Source organism: Dermacentor silvarum, chromosome 10 (genome assembly GCF_013339745.2).
Source record: "Dermacentor silvarum isolate Dsil-2018 chromosome 10, BIME_Dsil_1.4, whole genome shotgun sequence".
Lineage (NCBI taxonomy): Eukaryota > Metazoa > Arthropoda > Arachnida > Ixodida > Ixodidae > Dermacentor > Dermacentor silvarum.
In genome coordinates, this window is record NC_051163.1 from 114,640,359 (window position 1) to 114,664,085 (window position 23,727).

General features: G+C 47.6%; 1 protein-coding gene across 2 annotated transcripts in view; it reads right to left on the bottom strand.

Annotated features, from left to right (window-relative positions):
- Window positions 1-396: 396 nt before the first annotated feature.
- The window catches only part of LOC119466510 (uncharacterized), a 42,937-nt gene continuing 19,606 nt past the window's right edge, over window positions 397-23,727 (bottom strand). For both annotated transcript variants that reach the window (XM_049657094.1, XM_037727026.2), the window contains exon 2: window positions 397-2,520. In XM_049657094.1, the coding sequence (XP_049513051.1) occupies window positions 439-2,520 (2,082 nt within the window). In that variant the 3' untranslated portion in view covers window positions 397-438. The remainder of the gene's footprint in view (window positions 2,521-23,727) is intronic.

Consider the following 23,727-nt stretch of genomic DNA (forward strand, 5'->3'; position numbering starts at 1 on the left):
TCGCCACTGATTCAGCGTAGAAAGTGGAGCTCACCTTGAATGTGCCGTCGTTTATCTAATCCTTCATCGAAAGCAGCCTGCTACGTCACTGTGAGCCGCACGCTGTGAGCCACACAAGCAAATGACCTTACACGTCGGGGGTGATACTGTGTTTGCAACAAACAACTTCCCCAGCATATTACCACCGAGTAAGAAATGAGCATATTTGATTGCATCACAAATTACTCTACTGCTACGTGTACAGTGCATACGTAGCACACATCAGCACCTACCCAAATGAGCTTACCATCGTTCTGACGGCTCGTCCAGGGGCTACGGCGTCATGCTCTCAATAAATTCTAGAAACTAAGCCTTCGCTGATGACCAGGCAATGACATTTAGATCCTACATCATCCGTTCTTGCTAAAAGCACTCTTTATTCAGTCCCAAAAAGCTGAGTCATGCGGTGCCTTCGTCACTTAAGTCTTGTCTGCTGCTGGGCACCTCCATGACTCTAAATTTCAACACCACCTTATCGTCTACGATGTGTCCCTTCGCCTCCAAGTGCGTCGCGATAATGCTTGCCGGGCTCAATATGGGGCCTGTCTCGTTGTCCTTGGGAGGCATGTAGTCCTCGCTTGTCCCGTCAATGGTCGTGTTCACGTTCAGCTTCAGCCTCTTACTCTTGTCCGACGGGTGCAGGAAAGTCAACACCATTTTTTTCTTGATGGGCCACGCCAGGAAATCGTCGTATTCTCCCTTGAGCACAAAAATGGCCAGTCGCACCAGAAGTAAACCCCCGGAATTTTCAATCAGCAGTGCGGGACTGATTTTGTACCCGAAGAACGGGCAAGTATCGCTGGAGCAGCGTGAGTAGGCTGCGCCGTCGGCCAGCGCCGTGGCCTTCAGAGCAGACCAGTTTTCGACGCTCCAGCGAACAGACTTCGAATATCTCTGGACAGCTGGCAGACCGCTGTCCATGGCGTATACCAAGGAATTTCCCGTCACCGTTCCCCATGGTCCACTATTGCTTCGATTGCTTTCGTCCTCGATTGCTTTCGCACGATTGCAAATAGCTCGTAGCGAAATCTCGTCCGTCTCTTGGCACTGCGGATCCCAGCCGTTCGTGTGCTCGCGCTTCGTCGTCTGCAACTTGCTAAAAGTTCTGAATATCGCACTGGGGATGGGCGCCACCTCTTCGTTCACGTGATCGATAAATTGCTCCAATGTTTCTCTGTTGATTTGACGGTTGCGGTGCCTCAAATCCTGTTGTAAAAGCATCGGAGAAGGGGGTAAGCTGCCATTGCAGTCGATTGCGGTTTCATTTGAAACCCTGCCGGTGGTTGATGCCTCTTTAACTCCTGGATTGCCACGCTTCTCTTCAGCATTTTCGACAGGATCCTCTCCCGGGGGTGTTGGCTGAACTTGCCTACTGGGTGCCGCATTTGTCAGCAGTGAAGGCGTCGGAGCAATTATAACATCCGTAGGTTCTCTATCTACCTCCTGGTGAAATAGCCGCGGAAGAGGGGGCACGCTTCCATTGCAGTCGATTGCGGTTTCATTTGAAACCCTGCTGGTGGTTGATGCCGCTTTAACTCCTGGATTGCCACGCTTCTCTTCAGCATCTTCGACAGGATCCTCTCCCGGGGATGTTGGCCGAACTTTCCTGCTGGGTGCCCCATTTGTCAGCAATGAAGACGTCGGAGTGATTATAACATCCGTAGGTTCTCTACCAACATCTGTACACCAACGAGGCGGCGTGTGGCCTGGCTGGTAAACGTATTCCTCGTACCGTGCCTTCACAGTCGGAATTCTTTCCCACAAGAGGCGAAGATAGTGGCCCAATGCCTCCCCGCTTGCATACAAAGCACTGTCTGTCCTGTCACAAGCATCAACGGGAGGATTTTCTTCCCGATTGGTGCTCGCTGAAAGGCCGCATTGCTCAAGCCGCTTGGCCTTCTTTCTACTTCCTTTCGCACGAGCACATTTCGTGCGCGGGCAAGCCTCAGTACCTTCGGAATGGCTTTCGCGAACAATCTTGCCTGCACGGCCCGAATGGGCAACACTCTCCTTGTCACCAACTACGATCCCTCGCACGGAGTTGTGTACTGCGCTGGAGCTTGCTTTGTTGCATGCATAAACGACAGGGACGATGTTCTCTTTGCGAAAGCGTTCGCTAAGTGCTCTCGATATACGTCTGCCATTTTCCACAGGCTGACCAGTGTCATTTTCATACGGTGATGGTCCAGTTACCGGGCTATTCTCACCAGCGGAGTGCGATGCGTCGCCCGATGCCCTCGTGGAATCGCTCCGTGTTTCATGTTGAGCATGCACGGCGTGCTTCGTCGGGATCGTGCCGTTCAGCGAGAAAGTTTGAAGACAGCTTGACGCCAAGTGCTCGTCCAGCTCCCGTAGCTGCACAGTCTTGCCGCAGAAATTGCAGTTGAGCGCGTGGTACTCGCACTCCCTCTGGAAATGCTGCAGTGTACTAAACGCAGGTCCGACGACGTCACAGCCACTGGCGGAGTTCCAACAGCGAATCTGTGAGTCACATACAAAAAATAATAATAACAGTTAGCACGATGAAGTCATGTTAAGCTCTAAAAGAAATATCGAACATTTACGCTTTGCTTGTTACTTCATTTGCTTGTATTTATATTTTATACTGTGCTGAGATCATTAGGCGTATTATACTGCTAACAAAGGGGTGTCATTGCAGCAGCAGCAGCAGCAGCAGCAGCAGCAGCAGCAGCAGCAGCAGCAGCAGCAGCAGCAGCAGCAGCAGCAGCAGCAGCAGCAGCAGCAGCAGCAGCAGCAGCAGCAGCAGCAGCAGCAGCAGCAGCAGCAGCAGCAGCAGCATCAGCAGCAGCAGCAGCAGCAGCAGCAGCAGCAGCAGCAGCAGCAGCAGCAGCAGCAGCAGCAGCAGCAGCAGCAGCAGCAGCAGCAGCAGCAGCAGCAGCAGCAGCAGCAGCAGCAGCAGCAGCAGCAGCAGCAGCAGCAGCAGCAGCAGCAGCAGCAGCAGCAGCAGCAGCAGCAGCAGCAGCAGCAGCAGCAGCAGCAGCAGCAGCAGCAGCAGCATCAGCAGCAGCAACACAACAACAACAACAACAACAACAACAACACAACAACACAACAACACACAACAACAACAACAACAACACAACAACAACAACAACAACAACAACAACAACAACAACAACAACAACAACAACAACACAACAACAACAACAACAACAAACTTTTTATTTCGATTCACAGTATACACTGCAGACCGAGGTGCAGAGGTCACAAGCATGCGAGAATAAAAATGGGTGTTGCTATCTGCGTGCCATATTTATTTAATTAATTTTGCCTCAGAGCTGAGGCTTCACGAGAGGAGTAGGTGGTGTAGGGCAAAAACATTTTGTTGGTGTAGCCTGGCTGTAATAAATGCTTCAACTCATAAGCATCAACGATGGAAACAAGAAGGCAGTTAATTAAGAGTCCGCACGGGAGCTGAACAATGTTGTTTTATATATATATAACAGTTAGGTATGCGCAAATTGGTGATTTAGTACATGTTCATTTTTGTAGTGAGAGCTACATTGGCCGCATTCTCGCCGCTTCACTGTGGCCGGTGGCTGCACCGCGAGCTGAGCCGTCGCCTAGCAACCACCGCAGCTGGCAGCGCCGCTCGCCGCTCCAGATGGCGTCGTCTGATCGAGTTACCACGGCGCGGCGACGCGCCGCCGCAGTTGTGTTGCAAGCGCTCGCCGCTTGCATCTGGCATGACGTCAGATGCAAGATATGGAAAGTGAGTCCGAGAGACTGAAAGAAGCCAGGCTTCGTCGTCGGAACGAAATCAAGAGGAGGCAGCGAGCCGAAGAGACGGAGGAAGAACGAGCCGCACGCCTTGAGAAGCGTCGTAAGTACGAAGCGGCCAGGCGAGCGGAATGAGATGAGGATAACAGCCGAAACGTGTTCAAGTCACTGGACGACAACCCCTTATTCTCCCGGGTCACTAACCATCAGCCTGTTTTTGTGGCAGTTAAGAAACAACAAGATCAAGACTCAAAATAAATGCGTTACACTTTAAAAATGTCTAGTCTTTAATGTAATCATAACTTAACGAGAGGTGACAACTAAATCTAAACACTCAGACGTACGCAGCTAAACGATAAAGATGTAACCGTAGAGAGAACGAAGCTAAACAATAAGATTAACCGCACCTCTCGCTGCGAACACCCAGGCATAATTCAGTTAAGCCACAGCCAATTTTTTAAGCAAGGTGCAGCAAGGACAACAACCAAGACAGGCCAGTCCTAAAGGGTTAACTGTAATTCTTTCTAACCCTAGTGGAGATAAACCAAGCTTCGCAGCTAATACTTGACGAAGAACAGTGACGCCAAAATATCGCCAATTTTCCGAATAACGCCAAAATATTGGGACAAGCTGCCTTTTCACTCTTTCGCACGCTCTCTTTCTTTTTTGTTTCTCTAATAAATCTATTTCGGCTTTTCATCTCCGTCATGTGCATATTGTCTGCTGGCTTGTTTTCTTCTAGCGGTTTAGATTGCAATAACAATTATATGGACACTTGAGGCGTGCTCGCCCCGTCGGCGCTGCCGTGCAGTCCCGGTATTGACGATGCAAGCACGGTTAGTGCGTGGAGGATTACGAGGTTTCCAAAGGCGCGAAATATGCGCAGTGTATTTGCCCGCAAAAATGATGGCACCAAAAGGGCGTACTCTCACGTTCCGAACAATCAGTTCTGTAGTAGAGTTCTGCTTTCCGCTACTGGCATGACCACCGCGCATACAAACACTAGCGCTCTTGCAGGGCAGCTGCGTGAGGGTCCACTGTAGCTGTGCGCAAACCGCACCATGATGCGTGCAGTGGTTTGAGCGAACCGAACAGTACACTTTAGGCTAAAAACGCTCACCGTGTTCCTTCTGTGTTGTCATGAGGTGCACGTGCTGTATTACAAAGGCGAAGACGACAACGATGACGATGAAGGCGCGAGCATGATCGTGGAATGGCAACCGAAAACGAAAAAAAGTCGCTGTTTCGCCCGAAAGACGAAGCATCAATTGCGATAGCAAATTAGTAGAGAGCTATACGCAGTAAGGATAGTAGTTGTATCGGCTGCATATACTTGGTCACATTCGCTTACTAACTGAATTAATAAGCATGGTGTCAGCGCGCATAAGAACACATGAATAGATCCCACTTGATGACCGCAACAACCACTGTTGAAACGCTGGCGTGAGCAGACGCGCCAATAGCAGCGAGCGAAGGCTCGAGCGGTCTATCGCTTCAACGGAAACTGAGCGGCAGAAGCACATCGCAAAGGAAGGAGCCGTGTGCTGATCACTTTCAAGATACTGTACGCGCGGCATCCCAAAGCCGCGCACAGTACGCAGTTGCTGGCACATCCCTCCCGCGCTGCCATCGCGCTTTCCCTCTTTCACGTGGGACACTAAGTCGCCAGTTCCCCTTGCGCCCGATCGCAAGATACGCATTTGGTGCCGCAGCTAAGCGTCGCCTCCCCTCTCTCCTTCCCATCCCCCACGACATTTCCAGGACAGAAGACATCACGTTTGCTCTCCGCCGTGCGTTCGCTCTCCGTGAAAGCGGGCGTCTCTCGCGCGCTTTCACTTGCACATACAGCATACGGCTCGCGGCGACGATTTTATCGCCCTTGGACTTCATACGGAACCTCACGGCGACGACGACGGCAACGACGCCGACGGCAGAGGTCCGCTTGGAGTGTCCATATAATTGCTATCTTAATAAAAAGATTAATATCCGGACAGCCTCTCGGCGCGAGCGTGGAACGCGAGAGAGGCGGCATTGGGCTAGAGGAAGCGGAGCGAAGAAGGCAGCCACGGTGGAAGAAGCAGCCTGCCGTACCATGGGTCCGGGCTCCTGCCTATTCCCCGTGTTCCTCTGAAGGGCGTCCGGCGGAGCACCGACCGCAGCTTCTATGCTCCCGGCCATACCTCGTGGCCCTCGTTCCTGCCCCATCCGGCCACGTCGTTTCACCGCCTATTCCGGCTACGTTACCTTAGCAGCAGCCTACTCGTCACCTGCGAGAAGACTCACCGTTTTCTAGATGTGATAATCGATCGAGACCTCTCCAAGAGTCCTCATATCTCCTACCTAAAAAAGAAGCTGGGCATGGTAACCCATGTTACAGTGTACTAGAAGGGGGCAGTGGGCTTACTCTCTGGCGGAGGCTATGCGATGGGGCGGCTCCACGAATGTCGCAAATATGAGCTTCTCCGATAGCCCGAGTGGCGGCGCTGGCGTCGGTTTCAGTGGAACGTGGGTGCGACGGCGCAGCTGCCTAGTGCCCGCCCAGTGCGCGATCATATTAGTTGGAGTTGCTGAGCTGCGTTGTTTTTTCAGTGGACGTCGTCGCGTGGTTTTTTTTTTTTTTGCTTCAGTGTTTTTTTCGCACATAGCCTGCAAGAGATTAGTATGCCTTGCAGTAACTGAGCCATGCCGCGGCATCGACAAAACCACTGCTACGCGCCTGGGTGCCAAACAGGCTATGTTTACGTGAAGGATAGGCCGAAGTTGTCCTTGTTTGGCTTCCCGAAGGATAAAAATAGGCGGAAAGAGTGGGAAAAGAACCTCAATAGAACCTCCCCTGGACGACACGAGCGCAGTGTGCGAGTTCCATTTCGAGCCACGTTTTGTGCTCAACTCCAACGCAGTTCCTGATCACTGTGAATTGTTTTTCTTTTTATGGTCTAGTTAGGTCCGTTAGCGAAGGAAACTGCGAGGAAGGTACACTGGCGTCCGTACTGGAAGTTGACTCTTCAAAGCATCATGTGAGAGAAATTAGTGCAGCTAGCGCTACTGCCACAGAGGCCACACAAACGTGGTACCCCAGCATTGCACAGGCCTGCGGGTTTCAAACGACCATAACCAGCACGTGGCCAGAAGCGACTCGAGGCTCACTTACCACATTGCGGGCTATGTTGCGCGGAAGTGTATTGTCAATTCCAGCACAAAATGCCAAGAATGCATAAAGCTGCTCAGTATGACGCCACCAGGCGAAAGTTTTCAACTTGCCCGCGGCTAACAAACTTCTGTGACCGAGGAGGCCTCCTTTATTCCTCCAGTAACCTGTACGGCTTTGTGAAAATTCTATAGGATCTTTACACAGAATGCTTCTCTCAGAGTGAGCTACACTCTGACAGCGTTATGGATATGTTGGCAATTGTTAAGGGTAAGCTTTCCCTCGAAGTTGGCTGCAATGCGCGCGCTCTTAGCCTCAGAGCTAAAATAATTACTTTTTACATTGTCACACGTCTCCATTTTTATATGATAGAAATTAACTGTGACAAGGCAGGAAAGCGGCAGAGGCTGAAGCAGCTGAAGTTGAGCCGTTGCACATGAGTTGAAGTGCATGAAACAATGACTTGCTGTACTTCTTGCAAATAAAAGCTTTGTGTCAGCAACAGCCCTGTTAACTTCATCTTGCTTACCCTTATATAACTGTACATAAGCATAGGCCGGAGCCTTTGTCAAGTGAACTAGTTTTCACTTTTTGTTCAAGCCTCCCTCCATTTCTTTATGGAAAAAACAAACCTGATTTGATTTAACAAATGTCTGCCGGTGTAATGATGGTTAATAATAAACGCAGAAGGCTACTGTGAAGCATGGAACAACTAAAGTGGAACAATGAAATATTTAAGCCATATATACATAATCATTTTGGCTAAGCAAAGGCACAAACCTGGTTAGCATGCCTGATTTTTTTTTTTGAGCCTAGCTGGGAAGTATGCACGCACTGTTTTCTGTCTGACAATATTTTACATTAGGTCGACAGGGCATGAAACCGCTTTCAAATTTTTTTACAATTGCCCGATAATTCTGAAAATTCGAAGGCCCCTTCCGCATAAGCAACATCCGTCAGCGACGAGCTCTTTGCAGAAAAAGTGTGAGTTAGGATAGGCAGCCGTCTTCCTTTTCCACAAGGTATACTATTATGGCAAATATCATGTGGCCTAAACAAATATAGTGCTTGCTAAAGATATGTAAAAACTCAAGTATGCCAAAATTAAAAACAAATAAGAGTGTGAACTGCTTCGAACTGAACCGACAGAAACGCAAGGAAAATCAAAGCTTCTGCAAGTAAAGCTTCCATTGAAGTTGCCAGTGGCGCCACCTCTTGGATGCGACGCTGACTGCGTCAGAGGAGCGGCTGAGTAAGCCCACTGCCCCCTTCTAGTACACTGTACCCATGTTCTCAGATTTCTCGCGGGAAAGTCATGGGGTGCATCTGTGAGGGCGATGCTCCAACTCTATAACGCACTCTTCCTGGGTCTCCTACGCTATAGCTAACCTGTACTGAGTGGGACGGGTAAGACCGCGCCCTCCGTGCCCTCCAGTCTGTGCAAGCTCAAGCTCTGCGAATATGTCTTGGCCTTCCCAGGTGTGCCTCCACGACAGCAACAAAAGCCATCGCGCATGACCACCCCATCAATACGTACATTCAAGTCGACGCTTTAAGGACGCACATCAGGCAGTTCGCCAGACTTCCATCGCATCATCTCGCCTCCCTTCTTGCCGCCCGACCTCGTTCAGCGTTTAGCAGGATTATCGCCGCCAACTATGTAACTTTACCGTCGAACTTCACGCCTGCAGCACGACCATCTCTACCACTGTGGTGCCCGCATCCAATCCAAGCCCCTTCTTGTAATTCCTGGTATCAAAAAGAAAACGGAGATGTCGTCATAGGCCCTCAAACAAAGTGTACTTTCATTCATGCATGAAAAGGACAGAGATCAGCCACGTTTACACGGACGGTTCAGTCTCCTGCAAAAGTTCAGCTGGAGCAGTGGTAATTCCCGTGAAATCTGTCACCCTCCAATTCTAGACGTCTCACATTACATCATCGACGGCTGCAGAACTCGCAGTTATCCGTGTTGCTCTGGAATTTATTTGTCCCAAATTATCACAGTCATGGTCCATCTTTTGTGACTCGAAGGCAGCTCTCCAGTGCCTGCTGTCCCCTTTCAACCACGGACCTAATGCACAATTAGTCGCAGACATCTGACTACTTCACCATCACGCAACCGACAAGGGGAACAACATCATCTACCAGTGGATACCGGGTCACTGTGGAATTTCGGTAAATCACAGTGCGGATGACGCTGCCCGATTGGCCCACGATGCTGCTCCTATTATATCAATATCACTGCCAAGAACAGACGCAGCCACAAAACTTCGTTCCCTCGCACCCGAGCTTACGCAGACTCTGTGGAACACCAGTGATTTCAGCAACGCACACCTCCACAGATTCAATCCACGTCTGCAACTCCGTCTTCCACCAGGATTACCACGAGCGGAAGTGACACTTTTGTGCCGCCTGTCGCTCGGCTTGGCATTCACGAACGCCTATTCCTTCCGCATTGGACTAGCTGAGCCCTGCTTGCGACAACTGCGGCTGCGAGGAGACAAGCACCTTCTCTGTGAGTTGTCCCTGCTACAATGTGGCAAGAAAAGTGCTCGCGACTGCACTTGAAAAACTGGACAATCGCCCCTTCACAGAGAAAAAAGCTTTAGGACACTGGTCTAGACGGGCTTCGGCACTGAAGGCCTTAAGGGCTCTGCTGAAGTTCTTAAGGGCTTGTGAATTGTGCGACCGGCTTTGAACGTTGTAGCGCGTAGGGTCGCGTTATTGCACGAATTTCCTTACTCCACTTTTTTTATTTGTTTCTTATATCACCTTTTATTCCCTTTACCCCTTTCCCCAGTACAGGGCAGTCAGGTGGTATTTACACTGGCTAACTTCTTTGTCTTTCTTTCCCATTCTTTCTCTCTCTACTCGTCACCTGCACCATTCCGGCCGTGATCTCACCCGGCACTGAAGGCAGTGTAGGCCTAACTCAGTTCGCTTCATATGCGTTGAGGGCTGCGCGTGAGGCAAACGTCTAATATGCGTTGCATAATGGCCGGTTCACTTCAGTTAGCTTCGCTGCGGTGCAGCCGTGTTTTGCGGCCATAGCCGCGGACATAGTAAGTGTTCCTTAATCATACACTGGCGCACACAGTGCGAGCTCCGAGATGTCTATTAATTGGACTGGTAGGTCTTCATAGCTGTTCCAAAAAAATGCGGATATTTTTACTTTGGCTGTCGTCGTCTACCGTGGTGTGTCGCTACATTACTTCAAGGCTCATCGCATTAACGTCGACGTTCATCAAGAGATGACTACTGCAGGTATGTATTGATGGCACTTCGCCCTCACCGTAATGCGAATACCGCGGCTGGGATCGAGCCCGAGAAATCGAGCTTAGGAGCGCAACGCCCGAGCAACTAAGCTACCACGGCGCGTATCATAGCTGGACACTAATCGTGATTGATGTGGCTTAGACGGCTCCGCATGTGCCGAAAGTCCTGCGCTCCTATGTACGCGTTTCAATGCGAGCTAATGCTTCAGCAAACGTACATTATCAGCTCTGTGTAGGCAGTACCGATTGTAATCGTCATTTGTACACTTTATTTAGACTTATGACGCAGTTTCTATTCTTCTAGATGTATGGTATATCTATTTCATGGTCAAATTTCTTACTCTATTGCTTTTATGTAAGTGTAGCGCAGAAATTCGTGAGGATATCTTGCAAATTATTGTTATTGTTGAAGATGGCGCTCTAAGTATGAATGAATTACATTCTACAAGAAAAGCTTTAGGAACGACAAAAAAATTCTTCAATGAACACTATTGGAGTTGTGAGGCTGGAAATTTCCTCCGGGACACCCGGTAGCTCCCTCGGCCAGGTCGGTGTCTGGAAACCTCCCATGCTTTCCAGCCAGTGCTGTTGCGTTACTGAAGAGTGCTGACGCTTGGCGAAGGAACAATTACCTTGGTTTATTTTGCACTTTTGCGAGCTTTAGGCAAAGAAGAAAAATAAATATCATAAGAAACATGCGACGACAGCGAAACGAGCGCTGGCTTGAAAAGTCTCAGCAAATGCCTCCTCACATTTCCGCGCTGCGGTGTTATATGTTCTTTTTACCCACCATAGGGAAAAGGGGCTTTTCCCCTTCGGGGCCAGTAAATCCTAAATAGTCGGTGAACACAATTCGCTGGCCATGAGGAATTTGTAGGTAGCCCGTGGAATACTGGCGGCGATCTTCATAGGCGAACTGCCAGGTCCCCCCTCCTGAAGAACAAGTGTCGAAACAAACGAAGCAACACCGCGTTGTGGAGGCCCCACGTGCAAGTGCAGGACTTCACCCTTGACCCGCCAGGCTCATACTAAATTCTTAAATTCCACCTACTCGTTTTCAAAAAAAAGGGGGCTGACAGATGGAGTTGCACACGTGATATATAGGTTATAAACAGGGATAAGGTTCCTCAGAAAGGCTGGCCAACGTTTCGATAGGAGGACCTATCTTTGTCAAAGGCTTTGACGAAGATAGGTCCACCTATCGGAACGTTGGCCAGCCTTCCTGAGGAACCTTATCCCTGTTTATAAGCTTTATATCACCTTCTCGTGTGGTATTTCGACTTGAGAGGTTCAGCGCCCTTCCCAACAGCGTACTTTACCTCCTCAAAGGCAGACAGAGCCACAGCTCATTAGCGTAAGAATTTAATAAATAAAATAAAAGCGCATTGCACTGCTACAAAAAGGAAAACAAAAAGACAACTGAAGCTACAATGATTAGGAAACTTTAGAATAACATGTACTTATATGCACTTTAACAAAATAGTGCATGCGAAACCTCAGTTTATTCAAACATTCCGCTAAAGCCACCAGCGTTTCCGTTCATCCTGCCTTTTTTGTACCTGACGGTGAAATTATATTCCTGGAGAATTAGACTCCACCAAAGCAGCGTCCGTTCATATGAGAAATTTGTCGCAGCCAGGTCAGTGGACAGTGGTCTGTCTCGAAAGTGAACTTCGCTCCGTACAAAATAGCTAGACAACTTCTGGGCCGCCCACACTACGCAGGCGCATTTCTTTTCCGAGGCGCTGTAGCTTCTCGGTTGGTTAACCTGCGGCTAGCGTAAAGCACTAGGTGCTCCGCCCTTTCTTCGTCTATCTGACTAAGAGCTACTTCCAACCCTCGGTCACTGGCATCGCACTGCACGACGAACTCTTTAGAATAGTCTGGGGTTCGAAGCATCGGTCGTGAGATCAGAACGCTTTTTAGGTCCAGGAACGCTCCTTTAGCCTCGTCCCAACGAACCGGCTTGATATCTGAGGGCAACAGGAGGTGCACCGATGGTAATGGCCCACAATCCCCCAAAACACCCTGCCGCATGTCTTTGTTAGCCCTTGAGGAAAATTGGCGATAGGCCCTAACTTCAGTTCGGAGTGCCGCCACGTTCCCTGACCCTACACATGCCTAATATAGGAATCCTGCGAACACCCGAAGTTGCACTTCTCGGTCTTCACCGTGAGAGCCGCGTCCCGCAACCGTACTAGAACAGTTCTCATGTGCACATGTGCCTAGTCCCAGCTGTTCGAGAAGATCGCCACATCATCGAAATAAGGGATCACGTAGCCTTGCATGTCTTAGAGAAAAAGGTCCATTAGCCTCGAAAAGCTAAACGGTGCGTTCTTCAGACGAAAAGTTACCATGAGGGGTCTAAAGGTACGAATCGACGAAATAAAGGCCGCGTAGTGCCTGGGGCTTTCTGGCATGGGTACCTGCCAGTACCTATATAGCCAAGTCAAGTGTGGAAATGTACTTTGCACAGCTCACACGTTCTACCCCCTCCTGTATGTTTGGTATGGGGTAAACTTGGTCCTTCATGACCGCATTTAATTTCCTATAGTCCATGCATGGACGAGCATCTTTCCCACTCGCTTCTGCGAGAATTATTGGGGCAGTGTAATCACTGTCGGTAGGCTCGATTACCCCGGGTTCAAGCATTCTATTTCTGCCTCCCTTATTTCTCGCTGGCGAGGCGAGACTCGATACGGCTTTGACCTGATTGGCTCGTCTGATGTTAGCTGAATATCATGAGTGATGAGGTTTGTCCTTCCTGGCCAGCGACTGAAACACTGGCGAAACTCAAAGAGCTCCCGAAAGCCTCTAACTTGTTTGGTGTTGAGAGCTAACCGGTTTAGAAAGAGATCCAATATCTCATCTACGGTGTTCTCGGCGCCTGTCGGTGTCCAAAACTGGAATTTCGGTTGCTATAGATCCAATATCTCGTCTACGGTATGCTCGGCGCCTGTGTGTGTCAAAAACTGGAATTTCGGCTTCCACTTTCTCTGATGCATTAAACACTGCGTTCACAACTTTCTTCCTTCCGAAATAGGGCTTCATTAAATTGCAATGGTAAATGCTCGCTTTATTTTATTCTGGAAATTTTAAGGCGTAATTAGTCTCCGAGATCTTGTGTGTATCCTCGACAGGACCCTCCCACTGCACTTGTTTGTTTTTCCGTGAGGGTCGTAGGATCCTGACTTTGTCTCCTACCCTCAAAGTTCGACTGTGTATTCCTGTCGTAGTACGCCTTCGTACTTTCCTGGGTATCCTCTAGGGTTTTTTTTTCCGCTAGCTCACGCGATACGCTCAAGTGGTTAAGGAACTTCAAAACGTACGTCATAACCATCTGGCTTTGACCCGTTCCTTCCCACATTTCTCGCAGCATTCTCAGAGGAAAACGGACGGTTCGGCCCTACGCTAACTCTGCTGGGGTGAACCCCGTTTCTTTGTGTGGAACTGTCCTCAATGCAAACATTGTTGCGGGTAAACAATCCGCCCAGTCCTCTTCGTGCTCATGGCACAGTGCGTGCAATACTGTGAGTGCAATTTATCAACACTGTTTGACTGCGGCGTATACAGGGAGCTGTGTATAAGCCGCACCCCACGCCTCTCCAAGAACGTTGTTGTTAGTTGTTAAGGCACTTGTAAAGACCGTCCCGTGGTCAGCCTGAATTTCAGCCGGAAAGCCAATCCGCGCAAATGTTGACAACAGGACGTCGACTATCTCGACAGAGTTCATATCCTTCAAAGGAATGGCCCCTGGAAACTTTGTCGCCGGACAAAGCATAGTCAAGAGGTATCTGCACCCTGCTCTGCTCTGCGTCAAATGTGCCACTGTGTCGATTAACAGCCGGCGGAACGGCTCTGTGATCAGGGGAACCAGCTTTAAAGGCGCTTTTCGTTTATCTCCCGGATTCTCAACTCGCTGACAGGCATTACATGATCTTGCATAGTTATCGACGTCCTTAAAACATCCGTGCCAGTAACATTCTAACAAATGCCTCACTTTTGTTTTGTTGATTCCTGCACGACCCGACCCACCATTTCTGGGGCACAAACTCGGAATATCAGCTCGATGCCTCTCGAACACGATAAGCCGATCAAGAATCTGGCCTCTACGAAACTTTTTTCGGAATGGCCTAATCACCCGACAATGTGCTCGCTCACGTCGTATGATTTAGTCCACTGGTCCATGCGCCAAAGCTCGACGTGACTTAGTCTACTTGAGATGTTACTTTCACTCCCCGTCACCATACTCGCCTTCTGTTTTTCAAGCTCTAACTTTCTTATCTCGCGATCTGCCATCTTTTCATTTTCTTTTCGCGCTTGCTTTGTCTGATCGTGCTTTTTCTGGGTTTCCTGTATCCGCTTGCAAGCTATCGCAGTATTTTCGTTGTCACTGCCACTATCTTAATTGCTTTCTGGATAGCTGGATTTTTCCTTTCATCGTTAGCTACCGCACCCAACTCTTCGCACACCACCAGCACTTATGGCTTTTTGAGCCTTCTTAGATCCATGGTAGCTGTCTGCGATGTTGGCTAAACCTTTTCCCAAGCTATTTGTGCAACACATATTATGGCACAAATGCCCCGATTCCCTGTACAATCAAAGAAGTCACCCAAGTTTTATGCCTGGCGAATCAAATATGAAAAAAGCCATACGCTCACCCGCAGATACAGCACCTCGTTGCTGCTCGGTTCGCCTCTTCGCTGTCCCCAGTTGCTTGGGATTCTGAGGTTGCAACGTTTATCCTCAGCACTGCCACCAGGTCGGAACTTTCCGACGGGACGCCCGATAGCTCCCTCTGTCAGGTCGGCGTCCGGAAACCTCCAATGCTTTCCGGCAAGAGATGTGTGCTGAAGAGCGCTGACACTTGGCGAAGGAACAATTGCCTTGGTTTATTTCGCGTTTTTGCCGGCATTATGCCAAGAAGAAAAATAAATATGAAAAGAAACGTGAGACGACAGCCGAACGAGCGCTGGCTTGAAAAGTCTCTCGAAATGCCTCCTCACACCCGCGCGCTGCGACTCTTTATGACCCTTTCTCTCGCTGTAGAAAAAAAGGACTTTCCTTCCTCGGGGTCTCAACTTAATCAGGAAATAACGTTCAACTGCTTAGAAACGCCCGTACTGTCTCACCGTGCAGTTTCAATTGTCCATGGGCCGCGTCGTATGGTTGTTTCGACTCCCACCTTCTGGCTTTAATGTTTACCACGCACCTAGCTGAGGATGGGTGTTTTGTCACTTCACGTTTAGGAGCCAGCGTAGGCTCATGTTCTGCACAATGCTTGGCAGCATAACAATTTTTCTTCGATTTCTTCGGTGGAACTTTGTTTCGGGTGTCCGTGTCTTCCACACTCAATGAATGCTTTGGTTGCATTTTGCTCTTGACGAGTTGACCCGTTGCAAGCGGCCTCCGCACTCTGCTGCTCCTGTTGCCGTCTTCACTTCTTGCTCGTGTTTGGGCAATGCCCCAAGACACGAAAACTCGCGACAGCATTGTGGCGCTATCAATGGTGCCCTAGCGTCGCATAGATGCAAGGCTAATGCGTTGTATCTATGCTAATAGATACAACGCATTATGGTTAGTTACTAGAGATTAATGCGCTTGCGTCCAGTCCGATAGACAGTAGCAGCCTCCACCGACAAAGTGAAGTAACAGGAAACGAATAACGGTACCCGTTACAACGTTTTTGCAGCTGGCCATCGAATGAGATGCTGACACCACGGATGCTGACAGCCCTGAAAGTGTGTAGGGTCACTGCTGGACGCGACAGTGTGGCGCGCATGACTGACAGGGAGTGTCGATATATCTGGCCTCACAGTGTAACGCGAAACATCTACGCCCTCAGATCAAATCTGAGACATTGAAAGGGCATTTGACAAAGTTCCACCCCAACGGCCACTCCTAAAACTTTCTCGTCTCAACATTAATCCAATTCTACTAGACTGGATACGTAGCTTTCTCACTAACCGGCAGCAGTTTGTATTTGCTTACACGCGGTTATCTAAATGATCTTCTGTACATTCGGGCGTACCACAAGGCAGTTCTCGGACCATTACTCTTTCTAATTTACATTAATGACTTTCCTACTGAGATCTCTTCTAATATTCGATTGTTCGCAGGCGATTGCGTAGTTTATCGACGCATAACTAACCATTCAGATATGGATTTCCTTCAAAATGACCTAAAACACATTGAATTATGGTGTAACGAATGGTTGATGTCTTTAAATAATAAAAACCTCACTAGTTCCTTTGCATCGCAGACAGCGTCACCAATCAGGGAAATACACCATATACGGCTCCGACATATCATCCGCTGACTCATATAAATACCTCGGCATAACCTTTTCAGCCACCTTAACTTGGTCACATCATGTCATTAACATCGACAATGCCGCGAATAGAAACCTCGGTTTTCTCCGCCGGAACCTAAGACTTAAGTAAAATTATAAGGTTATGTTACGTATGTCCGCCCAAAGTTAGAATATGCATGCTCTGTCTGGGATCCTCATCAACATAACCTATCTAATACACTTGAATCAGTTCAAAACCGTGCAGCCCCGTTTAATTACTCTGAATATCTTTATTATGCAAGCATTTCTGAACTAAAAACCAGTGCCGGTCTTACTAATCTAGAATCGCGACGTCATATTTCCAGACTGTTTTTTATAAATACTGTCATTCACCACTTCAGATTTCGGCTATATTACCAACGCATCGTCAGTCCAGCCGCATTAACCACAAAAAAGCCGCGCATCCTCTCCCGGCGCAGACTACCTCCCATCTACGATCATTTTTCTGCCGACGTCACGCACCACTCCGACGCACATCACTTCAAGGCTGCCCTTGAATTACTGTTTTGTTAATTTGAGCCCATCCCTCATGTGATACCCCATCTCTAGAGCCTCTGAGGCATAATAAATAAACAAATAAATAAATGAATAAATAAATAAATAAATAAATAAATAAACTTCCACTTTGCAACCAAAACTGGGCTAATCCTATTGAAAAATGTTTTATTGCGATAGCAATTATATGGACACTTCAACCGGATTTCTGCCGTCGGCGTCGCCGTCGCCGTGAGGTTCCGTATAGATAAAATCTTCGCCAGCGCGCCGCATGCCCGAGCGGAAGCGTGCGGGGACGCGCGCTATCACGCAGAATCTCCCACGCGCAAGCAAGGAAGCGGGAAGCCAGCGCCGGAGGGAGCGGGGGGGGGGCGCACTTCTACTCTGCCAACAACCGTGCTCGTCGCTCGCCCGCACCGTCTCTTATCTCCCCACGGCTCTGACCTTTATGCGCCGTACATTCGCCGCTCAGTTTCCGTTGAAGCGATAGACCACACGTACGTACTTTCGCCGCTGCGGCGTATGCGCTTGCTGCCAGCGTTTTGACAGTCGTCCGCAGTCATTCAGTGTGATTTCATCATGTTTGTTTGTGCGCGCTCACACCACGCTTGTTCATTCAGTTAGTAATAGTCGGGCCACATTTTCCAACGCACGCTACACATGTAATGCTGCCCGGATCGGCAGTGCAGCGCTACAGGTGTGTCCCTTCGCACGCGCTGCCCACGGGAAGCGCTTCTCATCAACACCAGCGTTTCACACGCGCCTTCTCGTGGTCATCGAGTCTCTCTTCATGTAGGCCTACTTACTCCGCAGCACACCTGCTTACTTAATCAGCTCATGTTTACTACAATTCATATTGCTACTAAAGCCGCTCACCTTACTTCGTATGACATTGCTGTGTTGCTATCGCATTCATTGCTTCGCCCTTAGGGCGAAACTGACATTTTTTTTGTCACCTTTAGTAGCTCATAAGGCTTTGTTCAATTTAGTACCCATCAGAAAATGTGAAGGTCAGCGTGCATGATAAACTCTGGTGAGATGCCTGTTTCACAATATAGCACGTCAAACAAACAATTAATCGCTGAGTGGCCATGAAGAAAATTATCAGAGCCTACACTAGCCCAATAAGAACACTGCTACGGCCAAATGCGAGCGCTGGAGTTTCCGGGCGTCATGTCGCATTGTGCCTGACCCGTTTGAGTTGCGACGACTGTAAGTGAAAGCGGAGCCGTTTAAAGATAGGAAAGGTCTGTAGGGAGGGGCACGCTCACTATACTCGACACGCTATAGTCATGGGACACAGAATTAACATAATAGCGCTTCTCCCCATTCGTGATTTGCTGCACCGTAGGACAGCACTGAGTTCGCGACAGCGAGGTTCTGGGTTCGAGCCGTGTGTACGTTAGCTGTTCACACACACAACACACAACACACACACACACACATATATATATATATATATATATATATATATATATATATTCAGCAACAATTTAGCCTATTCAGCAACAATGGAGACGAATTAACACAAATGATTGAGGACTTTAACCGAGAAAGTGTAAGAGCGGGGTTGAAGACTAATATGCAGAAGACAAACATAATGTTCAATAGCCTGGCAAGGGAACAAGAATTCAGGATCGCCAGTCAGCCTCTAGAGTCTGTAAAGGAGTACGTTTATCTAGGTCAATTACTCACAGGGGACCCTGATCACGAGAAAGAAATTTATAGAAGAATAAAATCGGGCTGGAGTGCATACTGTAGGTATTACCAAATCCTGACTGGGAGCTTACCACTGTCGTTGAAAAGAAAAGTGTACAATCATTGCATTCGACCGGTGCTAACATATGGGGCAGAAACTTGAATGTTAACAAAGAAGCTCGAGAACAAGTTACGGAGCGCACAAGAGCGATGAAACGAAAAATGTTAGGCCTAACGTTAACAGACAAGAAGAGAGCGGTGTGGATCAGAAAGCAAACACGGACATAGGCGTATCTACCGGGGGGGGGGGGGGGGGGGGGTGGCACTTTCCCCCACACTGTCAAAAGTGGGGGGGCAAAGTAGGCCATTTGCCCCCCCCCCCCCCCACTTTTGAAAGCGGGCACTTTCGGATGCATGCCGGAAAGTCCAACAAAACTGCAGCTGAGGCTCAATTTGTTTTCTTGATAGAGTGGCCACGTAAGTAATGCTTTTCTTTACTAAGTATCCCTTGCTTGGCGCAGCGAGGATTGTCTCTTATGCCTCTTCATGATGCTCTAGCGGTCGACGCACATGATTCTCCATACACGCTTGCACTGCGGAGAGGCCTGCCGCTGGACAGTTCCTGCCCTAAAAAATGTACACTTGCGCTACTTGCATCATGCCTACTTTTTTGGGACCGCCTAACCGTATTTGAAAACAAATTAGGCTTGTTATATTTAAGCTGCGGGAAGGGAGAGGTCCGGATAAAGTATTACAGTAAGCCGCACCCAACGATTGGTGTGAAAGGGCATGAAATCGCTGGATTATCAAATGCTGGAACTATTGCATCTCCGTCCAGAGATAGTCTACATAGCATTGCAGTCTCAGTATCTTATCATCATCAAAAATCTAATCAAACCAATCAAACCAAAAAACAAAGGTATAACTATTGAATTTCATTGTGTAATCACGACATGAATATTTTCGTGAAAATGACCTTTGTCGAACGCGCAGAGCCATTTCAATACCAATAGGACACTAAACTGAATTTTTTCTGAAGGCCTGTGCGACTTCGGATTTTATCGGTTTCATTTTCAGGCCGTTTTTAAATAAGAGCTACACTATTACTTGTTTCTGTACAGGAGCAAGAACAGAAAATATTTCATACTTTGAAAAAATGGAAACCCACTTTTTGGTGACGTGTACCCAAAAAGGTTGCTTACATGCTCTAAAAACAATTAATGAATACTTGCTTTCTCCCAATTTTTCTGCGGTATACACAACATTTAGTTGTCTTCCCCCGGTATCCTCGGTAAACTATGCGGGGCACGGTGCTTATATGTATTCGAAGTAGGAAGCAATGTTCTGAGTAGGGAGCAATTTATCGTTATTCTGTTCAGGTTCATTACAGCCTTTGCAGAAAGTTACTGATTGAAGTGTTCCAGAGTGCCATACTGCCGCTTGTCGAAATGTTTCCCAGACTCCCAAAACAACTGCGCAAGATATGGACTTGAAATTCCGTGAAAATACGGATAATTTCAAGTGCAATGCGTGGCGAAACTATCACTTTCCTGTTTTAAATGCAAGTGTTGCAGATAATTGCTAAACTATCGTTCTTTCTATGTGTTTCCGTGCATCATACTAGATGCGGAGTTTGTTTCTCCGGTGTCCCCGGTGAGTTGAACAAGGAATCTTGTTTATATCGGGGGGAAATTAGGGGCATAGCACGGGCAATATCTAGGTAATGTCCCAAATCAGTGGGTTAAATTCGCGTTTTTCCAATAGTATAGACGGCTTCACTGTCGTAGATTTAACTACAATTGAGGTGAAATTTTGCGAACTTAGGGGGCACAACTAGCCAAATTTACCGTGGGATGTGCGATGATAAAATGCGTGTATGTGCGATGGTAAATGTATGTTGATCAAATGCAGTTAAAAAAAACTAAGCAAGTATTCGAAAGTATCACACTGCTCTTATTAGCTGGGTTTCCCAATGTCCCAAGAGAACTCTGTGTTTCAGATATTTTATACTTTGGCAGAAGAGGTAGCATTTTCAGCAGAATGTGTCGCGAAGTTGTTACGTTTCTGGTTTATTTAGGAGCGTTACGAATAATTATTGAACCCTCATTTTTTTTTCTTTATATTTTCATGCGCGATATATTGGGTTTACCTTGTGTCCTCACTGAACTAAAGGAAGCAGCTTCTTTATGGTTTGTGACTCAGAGGACCAGGTAATGTTTGATGTGTAGGTAAAGTTCAAAATAGATGGGTAATTGGGGCTTTCGCAATAAATTACGTATGCAGCGCTCTAGAGTGTTATGAGCCTGTCTAAGGGGCAGAATTGAGCCCACAGCCGTCACAGAACTATAAATGCCACCAAGACCAAATTTATCCAAAGTTTGGGGTACGCTAGCTATGAAAGCTCTCTGAGCGAAGTTAAATGAGGTTGGATCAAACACGGTTTTTGTAAAAAAAAAAATCTTATTCAAGTGCCAGAGCGTGTGATATGGTCGCTTCCAGCTATGCTTACCATTGTTTCGATATAGCTGTAGGTTACAACAGATTTATATTTCGGGGAAAAAAAGACAGGGGTCACGGTAAGTGCAATGTACGACGAAACTTTCGCGTTCCTGGTTCAGTTAGAATTGCATTGCAAATAATTATTGAGCCGTCGTATTTCTCCCTATTTTCATGCGTCATAAGGCGTTCCTAGTTGGTTTCATCGATGTCCTCGGTGAACTAAACAAGACACTTTGTTTATATTTGGGGAAAATATAGGGCGCGGTATGGGCACTATGTGTGTCAACTTCAAAGACAGATCACTGGTTATGATATTTGCAGTAAATTACGCAAGCACGCGATCCGGAGCTCTATGAATGTGTTTCACGAACAAAGCAGAATTGATAGAGCTGCGCTGGGAGAACTGTGAACTCAACTGATATATCAAAGCTAGCAAAACTTGAATGGCGCGGGGGGGGGGGGGGGGGGGGGAGTAGGGAGATAAATGGTAAATGTCATGGCGAAGTTAGATTTGTTAAGGAATTACTGGCTTTTTGAGAATTTCTAACAAGTGCTTTGAAGCATTACATACGGGCAAGGTTTCAAACAACACGGTCATATGCGGGCAACTTTTTCAACTATACGATATAATCGCAGGTAAGTGAAACTTTTATTGAAACTGATCGAAAGACACAGCTTCGCTGAAAATTTTGTTGTAATTCTGCAAGGTCGCGCACCTCTGCTGCCTTTTTTTTGTGAATACTGTAAGTCATTTGTGTCGATTGTACTTCGTTACGTATAACCTCGACAATACGATTACCTTAACTAGCGATACATTCGTGCAGTAGACTTAAACATCAGGTAAAGTTTTTTGTTTAGTTGATAAAATTGCCTCCAACAAATGTGCATTTTTTATGTGCGCAGCCCGACCCACCGTGATTTCTTGGTGGCTGTTGGGCTTCTAAGGGCGAGGTCGCGGGATCAAATCCCGGCCACGGCAGCCACATTTCGATGGGGGCGAAATGCGAAAACACCCGCGTACTTAGATTTAGGTGCGCGTTAAAAAAACCCGAGGTGGTCCAAAGTATTCCGGAGTCCCCCACTACGGCGTTTCTCATCATCATCTCGGGATGACACCAGTTTCGAGATATTAATTCCCGAACTTTGCAGAGAAATGCATTGGCGTTTCAGTTACTTGATTAACAAAACGTCGTTTTATGCATTGAAGAACAAAATTAACTGGAACGCCAATCCATTTCTCCGCAAAGTTCGGGAATTAATATCTCGAAAGTGGTGTCATCCTGAGAATTCTAAGTGGATCTTCCTTGCGAGTTCCACGGCTACAATTTGTAAATTGCAATATGGGCCATCAGGTAATTAGTTAAAAACTTAATTAGTGAATTTTTGTTGATTAGTATTTGTATGAAATGTAGCGAGTAGCGCAAATATGTGAACATAACATGCGATGGATTAAAAAGGACCTTCTAACTTTTGAGACTACTCACAGTGACAGGCACTTGAGCAATTGCGTTATTATGACGGACCGTCACACCGTAGGGACTGCCTTAAAGATATTATACACAATGGAACGATCACGTGTGCTTTGATGAGGCCTTGCAGACTGCTCTGCACACTATATTATCACGTGTAAGTTGTTTTATTTCTTGTCGGTGATAGTTTTTCACGAAATCACCAGTGTTACAAAAGTAACTATCATTAGGTTCCAGACTTGTCTGCTGTATCCGAAATTTCTTTAATTATGTCGCAAATTATCTAGCGAAAAAAAATCTTGTCTAATCTCATTGTGCGCCCAACATGAGTACTGTTGTACTACTCTGAGCAAAAATATAGGGATTAAATATTACGCGATAATGTCGCTCGTCTTCTCCGCCCAAGAATGTTGCCTGAAATTAAAGACCGCAGTACAAATAGGATTGCGAAATCTCCACCGCACTCGTTGGTTTTTAGTTTGTGCGTGAGAATCACGCTTAACTAGATTTGATTTTTTTTAGATGAGCTTTATTTTGTGTAATTTTGCCGACTGGTACATATTCCCGAAAGTCCGATCCCTATAGTGCCTACGTTCTTGCCCTAACGATTAGGCTGGAATGCGCTGTGACGCATGTGCAATTAGCAGGCGGATTTTCCCCCTGAGTTAGACTCGATGAGCTACTACAGCGCTCACGGGGATAATCGCGATTTGCATGCCGGCTGTCTAACTGGGAGCGAGCTCTTCCAATAATGAGCTGAATACTCAACTCCAACTCAGGAGTATTGGCAGTGTTCGGTACTTTGTTGACTACAACACGACAATGTCGTTTGGCTGTGGCGGTCTTCGAAGAAACAAGGGGTGCTATTTTGGGTGCTCCAGTTCGCCATACTGTATGCTCTTATTGGATCGTAAGGCTCGGTGTCCTAAAGCATCGTTCACACAGATGTTCGGCGTCTAGAGCTGTGTGGGGTGCAATTCGGCGGCGGCGAATTCTGCCGAAAAGGCG